This window comes from Staurois parvus, unplaced genomic scaffold, assembly GCF_062004578.1.
Source record: "Staurois parvus isolate SC_StPar_1 unplaced genomic scaffold, SC_StPar_1.0 ptg000068l, whole genome shotgun sequence".
NCBI classification, from domain to species: domain Eukaryota; kingdom Metazoa; phylum Chordata; class Amphibia; order Anura; family Ranidae; genus Staurois; species Staurois parvus.
The window spans coordinates 1,027,824-1,040,809 of NW_028317864.1; the positions used below are offsets into that span (position 1 = coordinate 1,027,824).

The window sequence follows — 12,986 nt, forward strand, 5'->3', positions numbered from 1 at the left end:
CCCCACCCTGTCAGCCTTTAGACAATCATTGAAAACTCACTTAGCCACGGTACACACATGTGTTCATGCAGGCCACGTTTGGGGAGGGGGGGATGAATGAATGAGAGCCCATTCATTTGAATGGACTCCTGTGCCCCGTGACACGCAGGGCAGTCCCTGCACTTCTTCCGAAAACGCAGCCCAAACGGGAACCTTGCTTCAAAGTACGGTTGCGTTTTCTAGTGCAGGTGGCGTGCTATTAGAACGAATGGCACCCGCCTTCGGGTCTGCATTTCTCTGTGCGGGTGGTGCGGCTGCACGGAATTTTGTGAGGATCCACAGCGGCACCACCCGCACAGATGTGAACGTAGTCTTATTCAGGGGAGCCTACCCCACCTCCACCTAAGAACTGTACTTGAGCCACCTCCATCAGATCATCCCCCGCAGCCCCATCAGATCATCCCCACCTCCATCAGATCATCCCCCGATTTGAAATGAAACGAACAAGATGTGCTTTAACTGCAGACTGTCAGCTTTAATTTGAGGGTATTTACATCCAAGTCAGGTGAACGGTGTAGGAATTACAACAGTTTGCATATGTGCCTCCCACTTGTTAAGGGACCAAAAGTAATGGGACAGAATAATAATCATAAATCAAACTTTCACTTTTTAATACTTGGTTGCAAATCCTTTGCAGTCAATTACAGCCTGAAGTCTGGAACACATAGACATCACCAGACGCTGGGTTTCATCCCTGGTGATGCTCTGCCAGGCCTCTACTGCAACTGTCTTCAGTTCCTGCTTGTTCTTGGGGCATTTTCCCTTCAGTTTTGTCTTCAGCAAGTGAAATGCATGCTCAATCGGATTCAGGTCAGGTGATTGACTTGGCCATTGCATAACATTCCACTTCTTTCCCTTAAAAAACTCTTTGGTTGCTTTTGCAGTATGCTTTGGGTCATTGTCCATCTGCACTGTGAAGAGGCGTCCAATGAGTTGTGAAGTATTTGGCTGAATATGAGCAGATAATATTGCCCGAAACACTTCAGAATTCATCCTGCTGCTTTTGTCAGCAGTCACATCATCAATAAATACAAGAGAACCAGTTCCATTGGCAGCCATACATGCCCACGCCATGACACTACCACCACCATGCTTCACTGATGAGGTGGTATGCTTAGGATCATGAGGAGTTCCTTTCCTTCTCCATACTCTTCTCTTCCCATCACTCTGGTACAAGTTGATCTCGGTCTCATCTGTCCATAGGATGTTGTTCCAGAACTGTGAAGGCTTTTTTAGATGTCGTTTGGCAAATTCTAATCTGGCCTTCCTGTTTTTGAGGCTCACCAATGGTTTACATCTTGTGGTGAACCCTCTGTATTCACTCTGGTGAAGTCTTCTCTTGATTGTTGACTTTGACACACATACACCTACCTCCTGGAGAGTGTTCTTGATCTGGCCAACTGTTGTGAAGGGTGTTTTCTTCACCAGGGAAAGAATTCTTTGGTCATCCACCACAGTTGTTTTCCGTGGTCTTCCGGGTCTTTTGGTGTTGCTGAGCTCACCGGTGCGTTCCTTCTTTTTAAGAATGTTCCAGACAGTTGTTTTGGCCACGCCTAATGTTTTTGCTATCTCTCTGATGGGTTTGTTTTGTTTTTTCAGCCTAATGATGGCTTGCTTCACTGATAGTGACAGCTCTTTGGATCTCATCTTGAGAGTTGACAGCAACAGATTCCAAATGCAAATAGCACACTTGAAATGAACTCTGGACCTGTTATCTGCTCATTGTAATTGGGATGAGGGAATAACACACACCTGGCCATGGAACAGCTGAGAAGCCAATTGTCCCATTACTTTTGGTCCCTTAACAAGTGGGAGGCACATATGCAAACTGTTGAAATTCCTACACCGTTCATCTGATTTGGATGTAAATACCCTCAAATTAAAGCTGACAGTCTGCAGGTAAAGCACATCTTGTTCGTTTCATTTCAAATCCATTGTGGTGGTGTATAGAGCCAAAAATGTTAGAATTGTGTCGATGTCCCAATATTTATGGACCTGACTGTACATGCGTGTTTTAAGTCAGTGACCCATAAGAGAAGCCAAGATCAATATAGCTGGCCCACAGCCTGCACCTTTAAAAATCCAGCTTTGGCATGATCATATTTTTATTTTAATAAATGCCCTTATGCTCTTTACAGCACACCCCCAACCTTCTCCAAACATCCCATGCAAATGCTGGAGTATTGACATGGGGTGGTGGTTGGCACTTGCCTATGTTCTGACTTTTAACCCTTTCACTGTCGGAGCTGTTTTTGCACACGTTATAACAAATAATTTTAGGCATGAGGATTTCATAAAACCCCAAGAACATTTGTATATTTTCTGAAAGCAGGCATCCTAGAAAAATATTACCGCAAAGGTCTAGGAAACTCAAAATTTTAGTAAAAAATACACTAACTTTAAATTTAGGGCACACAATCACAGTTTATTACCCATTTGTTTTTTTGTAAAATATAAAAGAGGTTGCACCAAATACGGTTACCCAACATGTCAAAACCTAAATTTGCAAGCGCTCATTAAATGGCGGCAAACGTCAGTACCCTATATTTTCCATAGGTAACACGTTAAAGCCACCTATAGGTCATCAGTTGAGAGTTAGAGGAAGTCTGATGTTAATAATATTGTATATAAGTAATAAGTGCAGCATAATATATAATCTAAAATATAGCATAACAAATATGCTATGAATATAAGTGAACAAATCAATGAGAATAATGTCCCATAGAGGAGAGAAAAAAAAAAAAAAAAAAAAAAATATATATATATATATATATATATATATATATATATATATATCTCGTGGGGATCCGATGAGATCCTAATGTAAGTGCGTGGGGAACTGATCCGGAGTGGCAGATGACGAGTGATAAATGAATGAATTGCGCACTCACCAGAAGTGCGTAAATACACGCATTTGAGATAGCCTGTCTCATCAGGTATAGCTCAGGTATATCTGCTTCCAAATAGGGCCAGGATCCTGTACACCTTCTGATCACGTCTAGGGCAGGGTGCTCAGAAGACCTTCAAACGTACCACCATCAGGGGTCCCTTTAAAAAGCAGGTTCTGCGGATGGAGGCTATCAGTGAAGAGAGCCCAATAAGGGACACCACATAGTGTGATACCGTAGAGGATTTATTCATCAAATGGGTGTATACAGGCAAATAAATACGTAATAAGGAAAAAACTGACCATATAAAATTCAGGATGGCCACCAGCGGTGGCTAGCTGTCCAGTAACTGCTGCCCCGCTGACGCGTTTCGTGCTATGCGCATCATCATAGGGTGCTGGGCTTGCAGTGTAAGACGTCCTGTAGCTCCTATTTATGTTTGAAAATGGCGCTTACGATTATCGCGGCCGCCATTTTGCTCTCACTTCGGCGTGCATCTTCCTTACCCCAGACACCGCTAAACTACTTGTGCACTCCCTGATTATCTCACGCCTTGACTACTGCAACTCCCTCCTCACCGGCCTACCCCAGTGCAAACTCTCCCCGCTTCAGACCATCCTGAACTCAGCTGCCAGACTCATCCACCTCACCAGCCGCTCCACCTCTGCCACCCCCCTCTGCCTCTCCCTCCACTGGCTCCCTATCGCCCAACGCATCAAATTCAAACTACTCACTCTGACCTACAAAGCCATTCACAACACTGCCCCTAACTACCTCACCGACCTGATTCCCAAGTACCACCCTACCCGTACCCTTCGCTCTTCACAGGACCTCCTTCTATCTTGCTCCCTGGTCTCCTCCTCACACGCACGTCTGCAAGACTTCTCCAGGTCCTCCCCCATCCTCTGGAACTCACTACCCCAATCCATCAGACTGTCACCTTCCCTTCTCACCTTCAGGCGCTCCCTGAAAACCCACCTCTTCAGGGAAGCCTACCCCACCCTCACCTAACTGCTGCTCTCCTTCATTCCTCCTACCACTCCATCCCCCACAGCCACTTCCTCCTGTACCACTACCCCCTCCCTCCCAGATTGTAAGCTCGAAAGAGTAGGGCCCTCTTACCCCTCGTGTGCTGTTTGTAGCTGCTGTAATGTTTCATGTACTGTCCCCCCCTCTATTGTACAGCGCTGAGCAAACCCTTTGGCGCTATATAAACTCAATGTAATGTAATGTAATGTAATAATGTGCATGGCGATATATAACGTGTATTGCAAACGACATTGCATTGGCTTCCCTGACGTGCGCATTTATGTTCCTACGTGCGTATATGTGGGGGTCAGCAACGAGAAGGGGAGCAGAGCACATGTGTGTCCGCTCTGCTTCCTCCCCTCTACCCAATGGCACCCACTATGCCAATCCTAGGATTCATGGCGGGGGCTCATGTTACCGAAGTTGTGTTGAAGCAATAGGGTGGTGGCGCAGCCACCAGAAGGATTCCATCTGACAGGCAGGAGTTGGATTGTCAGATATATACACACTTCCCAATGCATATTAACAAAAAAAACCCTCTACATTCTTACAATGTATAGACCTGGCAACAAAAGGGTTAAGAATGTTAGCATTTCTAGTGACAACTATAAAAATTTGATTTCCCATTAATTGTTGTACCTGTAAGAAGTCATATGGGCAAATAGGATAAAAAATATGTGCTGAGGACACAGACCACTATAAACCTGATCAGAGGATCTAACCCTTGCACCCTCAGTCCAAAACTAATTTGTTTTTTTGCATACATACAATTACCAGATTTGTGTGGAAGTGACTATTCTTTCTATAACTTAAAATGTCAAGGACTTTGTAAGAAGTGGGTCGACTTTAATGATGACAGGGCTGTGTGTTGTAATGTTGGTGCACTGTCATTGCAGGGGGTCTGTGGTCCGGGTCATGCTTTTTAATGCCACGGGTGAGAGGGACACAGCCGCATTGTTAAAACTTCTTCAGGTGAGTTTAATGCATACTATTCCAGGCAGGAGTTCTTGAATTTCTTCCTAAATGATTTCCCAAAAATGAGTAACCGTAGCGTCATATCTACTTTTTTGTCCATTGTCATAAGGCTGAAATATAGGGAAGATGATATGTATAGCAGCAACCTTTATGAGAATTATTTATTAGGTTTTAAAATGGTGCCCAACCAGTAAGAGGGAAGAGATTTTTTAAAAATCTAGTGGTTTAGATACAGTCAGAGAACCAGATTGGCATGAGTAAGAACAGCTCAGCAAAATGGATGTTCTTTAGGCTAGGTTCACACCTATGCAGTTTGCTTTTTTGATCCGGATCTGCAGTGCTTTTTGTGATGTGTTGTGTTTTTGCACATGCAGTTTTTGATGCGTTTTGCGTTTTTTTTTTTTTTTTTTTTTTCCAACTTGTTGCTGGGTAGATTAAAATGCAAAACACATCAAAAAGCATCAAAACCATACTACATGCTTTTCTGTCTCCATTGAAGTCTATAGAACCAAAAACGTAATGTTTTGGTTTTAAAAAAAAAAAAAAAAAAGTCCCTGACCCTTTCCAAAAAACACACTGGGTGAAAACGTGGAGATGTGAACCTATCCCATAGGAAATCATGTTAAATGGGCTGCTGTGTGTTTCTGCAAAACACAACGGAAAACGCATAGGTGTGAACTTAGATTTACAATTAATCTGTGTCTTATTTTGCAGCCCTGCCATTTTGACTATGCTGTCTTCTGTCCTAACATCAGTGAGATGTCCGGAGTGGGGATTGCAGGTGAGTGTTCTTCACTCTGCCTCAAAAGTTGTCTGGAAGCACCATGTTTTTCCTAGCAGAAAATTAGATTTAGCTTTTGCATGGGTAAGGAAATAAAGGTGATTTTTTTTTTTTTTTTTACCTTCATGAATATTAACACATCTTAACATAAATTTAAATAGTCCTTTGTGAACAAGCAGTTTTACCAGCCAGTGCGGCATTTATTGGTCATGCTTCCCCAGTATCTCACTCAGTGCCCCTTAAAAAAACATTTTGCTTAGGATATTTCTCTTTTTAACTTCAAAAACTTCTTTATGCAAAAAGTGCTGCAATGTACATAGCCCATTTAACCCCTTCCCGCTGGCCCTTTAAGAGTTTCAGATGCCGGGAGGCGGGGCGGGTGGGGTGTGGTTTAGAGATTGTGATCGCCGTGACTCATCACGTGATCGGGAAAGGTCCCGATCGAAAGAGCAGACCGGGACCTTTCCGTGAGTACATCTCAGCACATATGTTTTTTCTTACATGAACACAAATGTGCGGCCGCTCGGCGTCTAGGCCCAGACGCCGGGAGGCCGCACATTTGTGCGCGGCCGGCGTAAAGGGGTTAACCACTTCCCTTCCAGCCCATGTACATAAATGGCCGGACGGGAGCAGTGCAGGAGCAGGTGGCCATTTATAAACGTCCCTCCCGCATTCCCTACCTGTGCACGCTACCTAGGGGCACGTGCACCACAATCCGGTGCCCGCTGTGTCCTCTGGATCTGGAACACTGATGGTCCCGATCATGTGATTACTGATTGGCCAATCAGTGATCACATGAATAGTAGTAAGCAAGATGTCACTTGCTGACATCATTGCTTACTACTAGTGAAATCTGTGACTGGTAACAGAGGTCACATGGTACAAAGCTATTCACAACAGCCTTGTACCATGTGACAAGCTGTGACCAATCACAGCTCTCACAGTATTTCTCAATGGCTGCAAAAATGCAGCCAGAGAGAAGAAGAAATGATTGCTTTTATAGCTTTTATGGGTGTAAAAGCAATCCGTGTAAAAAAAAAAAAAAAAAATCTTCATCACCCCTCACAAATAGTACAGTGTCACTATGGTGACACTGTACTGCTAGGATGACAGTATGTAAAAAAAAAATAAATATAAAAAATTAAAATTTTTGGTGTTAAACTAATTCATCACCCCCCACAGGTAGTACAGTGTCTCTATGGTGACGGTATGTTAAAAAAAACCCCATAAATAATATAAAAAAATAAAATAACAATGTAAAAAACTAATTTTGAAAAATTATAAATTGTGGTTATAAACTAATATGGGTTTTTTTTTCTTTCTTTTTACTAAAAAGAAAACTGAATAAATTTTGGCCAAGATTTATGAAGAAATTATTTATTTACAAAATTTTATAAGAAAAACACTTTTTTTTTCAAAACGGACTTTTTCATTTATATAGCAAAAAAAAAAAAAATCCCAGTGATGAATAAATACCACCAAAATAAAGTTTTATCTGTCTCAAAAAAAGTAAAAAAATTAATATGGGTACAGTGTTGCACGACCACGCAATTGTCATTCAAAGTGTGATGGCACTGAAAGCTGAAAATTGGCCTGGACAGGAAGGGGGTAAAAGTGTCCGGACTTGAAGTGGTTAAAGCCGTAAAATGTGGAACTCCCTCCCCCAGGAAGCGGCACTAGCTGAGAGTGTTGACAACTTTAAGTAACTTTTAGATGTCTTCCTTGGGAAGCAGAATACACAGGGCTTAGGAAATGTTGGAGAATAAAAATCACTCAACCACACACACACACAAGTTGATTTGGGTGGACCTGGTGTCTTTTTTTCTTTTTCTTTTTTTTTTTTCACCCTCATAAACTATGTAACCAAAACCCTTTTGAATTGGTAACATACAAATAAAATGATTTGCATCACACTTACTCCTAACAGATATACTAAAGAGAGGTTTCCCTTTAATTTCAACCAGGTATTTAATGGACATTCCAGAGTTGCCGGTGCATGGTGAGGTTATTTTGGAACAGGAAACGGCTACGCTTTGTCTGGTCCGACAGTTAGGAAGTGGATCAGACGCTTGGCAAAACTATAGACTTTCCTGTGTAACGGATCAAATGCTTTAACATGGTAGTTGAGAAATGTTCCCCCCACTTAGATGAAGGTCAAATAGCTCTAGGAATTTTATGTTGTCTTGTTGCTTTGGCACTTTGTCACTCTGTAAATTGGGCATAGAGGGCCTTCCAGGTAGGTGAGAGTGGAGGCCTGGAAAATGTATTGTACATTGCTGTAAAACTAAGAGCACCTGTATCTTTCTAGTGTACAGCATAAAGTCAAGGTGGCATTCCATCCCTTGTATTGATCAGAAATGTTCAGAGATATCACAGGAACACCTACGTATCACAGTGTGCAATAAAATGTGCAGAAAGTTATGAAGTACTTAGCATAACAAGTAAGATTTGAAGGTGACCCAAAGAGTACAGAAATACAGGCCTGACAATGGACATGAGCAGTTCTCACCAGCAGTTGGTGTAACAGATTAGACTGTTTAATTGAATAATCTTGAGAAGAGGTGGAAGAGCAGGCTAATGAAGGAGATGATAGCCAGGAGGACCAGATTTTATTTATTTATTTTTAGAATACCTCAACACCCAGTTTTTGTTGGTGGGCCCTGCTCTTCTCTTTGTCCTGGCTGTGACTTTCGTCTGTTAGACTGTGGCAGAACGGGGTACATGTCTCAAGAGGTCTCTCTACCACCACAATGGGACCCCTTTTGTGGGTAGGCACACCCACACCTTCAAATGCTTGTTCTCTAGCAGCCTGCAAGACTGATGGCAAGAAACCTACCAAGCCTGTAGAGAAGACTTTAGCATGGATGTGTGCCTGTAAGAGGTAGCTACTGTCCTGATTGCTCAGCTTCCCCATTAGGCAGCTGTTAAGAACTTCTTTCCCCATCTCCAGAGCAGGGTATTCCTCTCATGGGTGAATTATGGTCTCTGGGACAACATTTTCTACTTCCAAAAGAGGTGGTTCCTTCTACATTGTGGGATACCTTGCTGGACATCATTTAGGTACTGGTGTGTGTTCAGCGAGAAGAAACAGGAGTCCTTCTGCATCAGGAGAGGTTGTTTGATTCGTGAGCTGATTGGTACCATGGGATTTAGTTTTGGCTGCTCTGATCCCATTCATATCAGCTGTTGGATTCTGGAAATGGAGATGAGGGTCACTCACCAAGGTGCATCTCAAACACTGCGTTGCAGGTAAATGTCAAGTGAGGGCCCTGTGTTACCCTGGGCTGTCTGCAGACACAGACTAGTCTTCTGATTCAAGTATCCTCTGACAGGAACAGGGAATGCCCTAATGACTTTTTGGGACTTGTCCACCTGGAGTTAGGCCCAAATTCCTTGGCTGCTTCATACTTGTGAAAATTTTCTCAGTCCTTTTCCCTGTTTTGGATTCACTTGGGTGAATATACTCTTGTTATCCTGATAAGATTCCTGTCACTTGTTCCATAGAGGCTGCTGATTCATTGGATCTGGAGAGTCAGGAGCATTCTTAGTCCTGTGACTCTTTAAGGTCAAGGATAGGCAGACTTGTTTTTTTTTTTTTATCTTTTATCAGGATCCCTATTTTCTCTCACCCCCAGTGGTGTCTCCTGTGTACTGGTGAGTGTGTGTCTAGCGTGAACAGCCAGGGTTATCTGTCTCACCTTTTCTTCCATCTCCTGCCTTCCCTTGTTAGGGTGCTTCATGTACATCCCATCTCTTTTGATAATGTTTACTTCATGGGATCATATCCTGGCATCTCTGGTTGTACGCTGGGGTCACTTCGCTCCCTTTTGCAGGTTGTTGTTTCAAGTCAGTATTACGGGTTTTCTCTGGTAATTCTCACCTTGATGAAGCTGTTGTCGGCCCTGACAATTTCTCTAGGTACAGAGTTCCTTGTTTCTTGACGTTGAGGCTTAGACCTTCCTGCTTTGACCATCTGGGCTTCCTTTCACAAGGACATTTTTCTACGTTCACTGTCTGGTGCCTGTTCCTATTAAGAGCTTGATTCTTTTCCTTGTCTTTTCAGGTTGAGGGTTTTGTTTTCCCTAACGGGAATTAGTTTCACCCTTATTGGTGATTAGTTGATCCAGGGAATATCTGATTTGCCTCTCGGGGGATCAGGAAGGAATTTTTTCCCCCTGCAGGAGCAAATTGGATCATGCGTTGCTGGTTTTCTTTGCCTTCCTCTGGATCAACTGTGGGTATAGGATTATAACTTTTTTTTTTAATTGAACTGGATGAACATTTGTCTTTTCTCAGCCAGACTAACTATATAACTATGGTGAGTTCACATTGACGAGCTTCTTGGTTGATCCAAGGTTCGTTACGCCTGTCCTTGTTGAATTCCACCCTTGTTCTGGTTGGTGACCTTTTTTTTTTTCTTTGTTTTGGGATATCAGGTTAATTCTCTACATCTTCTTTTTAGTCTTGTTGGTAGGTTTCCCTATCAGGCAGAAGGTTTAGCTTCATCCTTTGTCGCATTTAGGCTTTGGCCTTTCCGATTGTGTCTCGAGTTGTAGGCAATCCCCTTTATTTTTCAAGCCTGTTAGCAGTAGCTATGGTGAGTACAGAAATCCTCTTATGTTGAAATGTATTTTAAAACCAGATTAAAGATATCATACTGTGGAGAGATGGGTAACTTTATATGTAGTGGTGCTTTGGTTGCCCTTGATTGGCTTGTTTAGAAGAAGACGCATGCTGGAGGATGACCGTGAGGAAAGGGCATGACTCTTGAAATGTCAGCTAGCCAGCATGCTGTGGAATATAGGCTACAAGAGAGGAATGGAAAGGAGGCAGAACTACTTAAACTGAAGGCTCCTAGCACATTGCATTTAAAGTCTTCACAATGCCAGTGCTCTCTCTGGGTTTTAGCAGTGCATGTTGCCTGGTAGAGTTAGGTATCACTTGCAGTAATGTTTGGAGCTGAAAAAAAGAGGGTACAGAATAAAACTGAAGGGAGAATACTAAAATCAGGTGCAAGATCTTGCTTTGCACTTTTCTCCTGTTGCTATTACATATTTGTGCATATGCAACTTACTCTTACCACCTAACATCCTGTTGCTGCTACAGTAAAAGAAAACAGCATTTTTATTTTTTTTTCACAGATCAGCAGAATTACAATGTGACGCTGGAGAATGTTCTGACCCGATGTCTAGAGAACCAGAAGAAGTGGAACATGTTAATGGAGGAGAGAAGCTGTTCTGATCCCTGGGCCTCCCCGCTGCCTGTTGACACCCTGATTAAGGACAGCCCCCGCAGTTCTCCCTTGCTCCTCGCCCCTTCTTCAGATAGACTCTTAAACTGTAATTCACTAGTGTTCCCCTGTATTTCCCATGCCCTGCAGTGGGCCACTCAGGGGCGGGACCCTGACTTCCCTTGCCTGGACAACAACTTGCTCCACCACCACCCAGTGGCTAGCTCTGGTGCCATACTACTAAGAGAAGCTGCCCACATCCAGATCCTCATCACTGGGAGCCTTCACCTGGTGGGGGGAGCTCTGAAGCTAATAGACCAATCTCTCACTCATTGACCAGGAATTATCCACTCTTAACACATTGTTTACTTGAATGGCGGACCTGCCCTTGCTGCCTAACATCAGTTAACCTCATAATTGCCAGAGACCTCTTCTCATTCATTTCTTGTGTCAACGTTTCTGGAAGCATTCTGTGTAAACCTGGCAAGCACTGGGATCATTGATGCTCATTACCTCTGGACCATGCTCTTTTGTAAAGGGCTGCCTTTTTTTAAATCTATGCCAGATCACCATAGCAGATGTTGAAATTCCTGATGCCCCTTCTGTACATAGCTGGGAGAAATTTGGATAACTGCCCTGTATATTTTTTATTTCATTCCTGCAGAAAAATATTTATTAACAAGACTCGTGAGTTGGGTTTTTCTTCCTATAAACTTGTGTTCTGTTCTGTGTCTTACCAGTAGGTGGCGTGTGCAGATTTCATTTCTCTCCTGGCAGAGTATGGCTCTCGCATGGCATGCATGGGATGCTCCGTTGAATATACGGGTCTAAAGAAACCTTCCCCACATTAATCTACCACAAACCTGGAGCATAGACATACTGCTGAACCCCAGACATATGGCTAAATACACAGATGAAATACAGTTTAGACTGACCTCACACTATATATGTTAATATTTCCTTTAGATCTGCCATCCTTAATGTAGTGCAAGGGCCTGTCCGATTTGATACACATTAAATGGATTATTTAGGTTTGTCCTCCATATTACATAGTTTTTATAAATCTAAGGGAGATTGTACAATCCTATTGTATAGTTTTATGGCCAGTTTTACCTGCCAAAGGTTTGCAAATCTCAGGCCAGGAAAGACAGAAGCAGAAAAGTCCTGTCTGGCGGGTCTCAATATCTAATTTTTCTCTGCTGCAGGTCAGTAACATATACAGGTCTTGTGCCTCTCCCCGCTTGTGACTGGAAAAAGAAGCCGTGTGACAGATTATGCTATCAGCATGTCCTTTGTTAGTACATGATCACTAACGCACAACTAATATTTATGCTGCTTCTCTTATTCTGAGCTCTGCTGTACAAGATACCGATAACAAGGCAGCTTCTGGCACTAGTTGCTAGCTATATATATATATATATATATATATATATATATATATATATATATATATATAAGCTGTGCTCAAAAGTTTGCATATTCTAACTTGTGAAATTATGGTATTGATATTGATCGTGCCAAAAAAAACCTGGCTTTTATTTAAAGTGGATCTTTACTCTCAATCAACATTTACTATTTATTATCCTTATATTGTTAGCATTAGTAAATAGATAGGGAAGTATATTATATTTGTTTTGCATTTATTTTTACATTTCTCCAGTTATTTCCTGGATTGCATGCCTAGGCAAATGATGTCATACATCACAGGAGCCTTCAGAAGGGATTTTTTCAAATAAGAACACTGTCCTGTCTGCCTGAGCTAAGGGCAGATGGATTCAAGGAATACATGCTACATTAATCATCTGCCCTTACTCAAGATGGCCATGCCCTGAAATGCTAGGGGATGTTTTTCAAGGCAATTTCTCAGCAAATTAAAGCATGGAGACATGAATGAATGGGAGAGTTTTTGAATAATAAAAATGGCATTTTTGGTTTGTAGTGCTCAGATGTAGTTTGGTGCCATTCGTAAAGCGGAAGCTATTTATTATCACATAGTTGTTTGGCTCTTTTTTTTTTAAATCGTAATTACAGAAGTCACCTAAAT

At 42.4% G+C, this 12,986-nt stretch overlaps 1 protein-coding gene across 2 annotated transcripts in view; it reads left to right on the plus strand.

The window, feature by feature from the left end:
- The window catches only part of FPGS (folylpolyglutamate synthase), a 71,360-nt gene extending 59,734 nt beyond the window's left edge, over window positions 1-11,626 (plus strand). The window contains exons 13-15 of one of the 2 annotated variants that reach the window (XM_089669002.1): window positions 4,853-4,928; window positions 5,646-5,712; window positions 10,854-11,626. In XM_089669002.1, coding sequence (XP_089525128.1) covers window positions 4,853-4,928; window positions 5,646-5,712; window positions 10,854-11,278 — 568 coding nt within the window. In that variant the 3' untranslated portion in view covers window positions 11,279-11,626. The remainder of the gene's footprint in view (window positions 1-4,852; window positions 4,929-5,645; window positions 5,713-10,853) is intronic. The other variant, XM_089669003.1, reaches the window with a different exon arrangement.
- The last annotated feature ends 1,360 nt before the right edge of the window (window positions 11,627-12,986 follow it).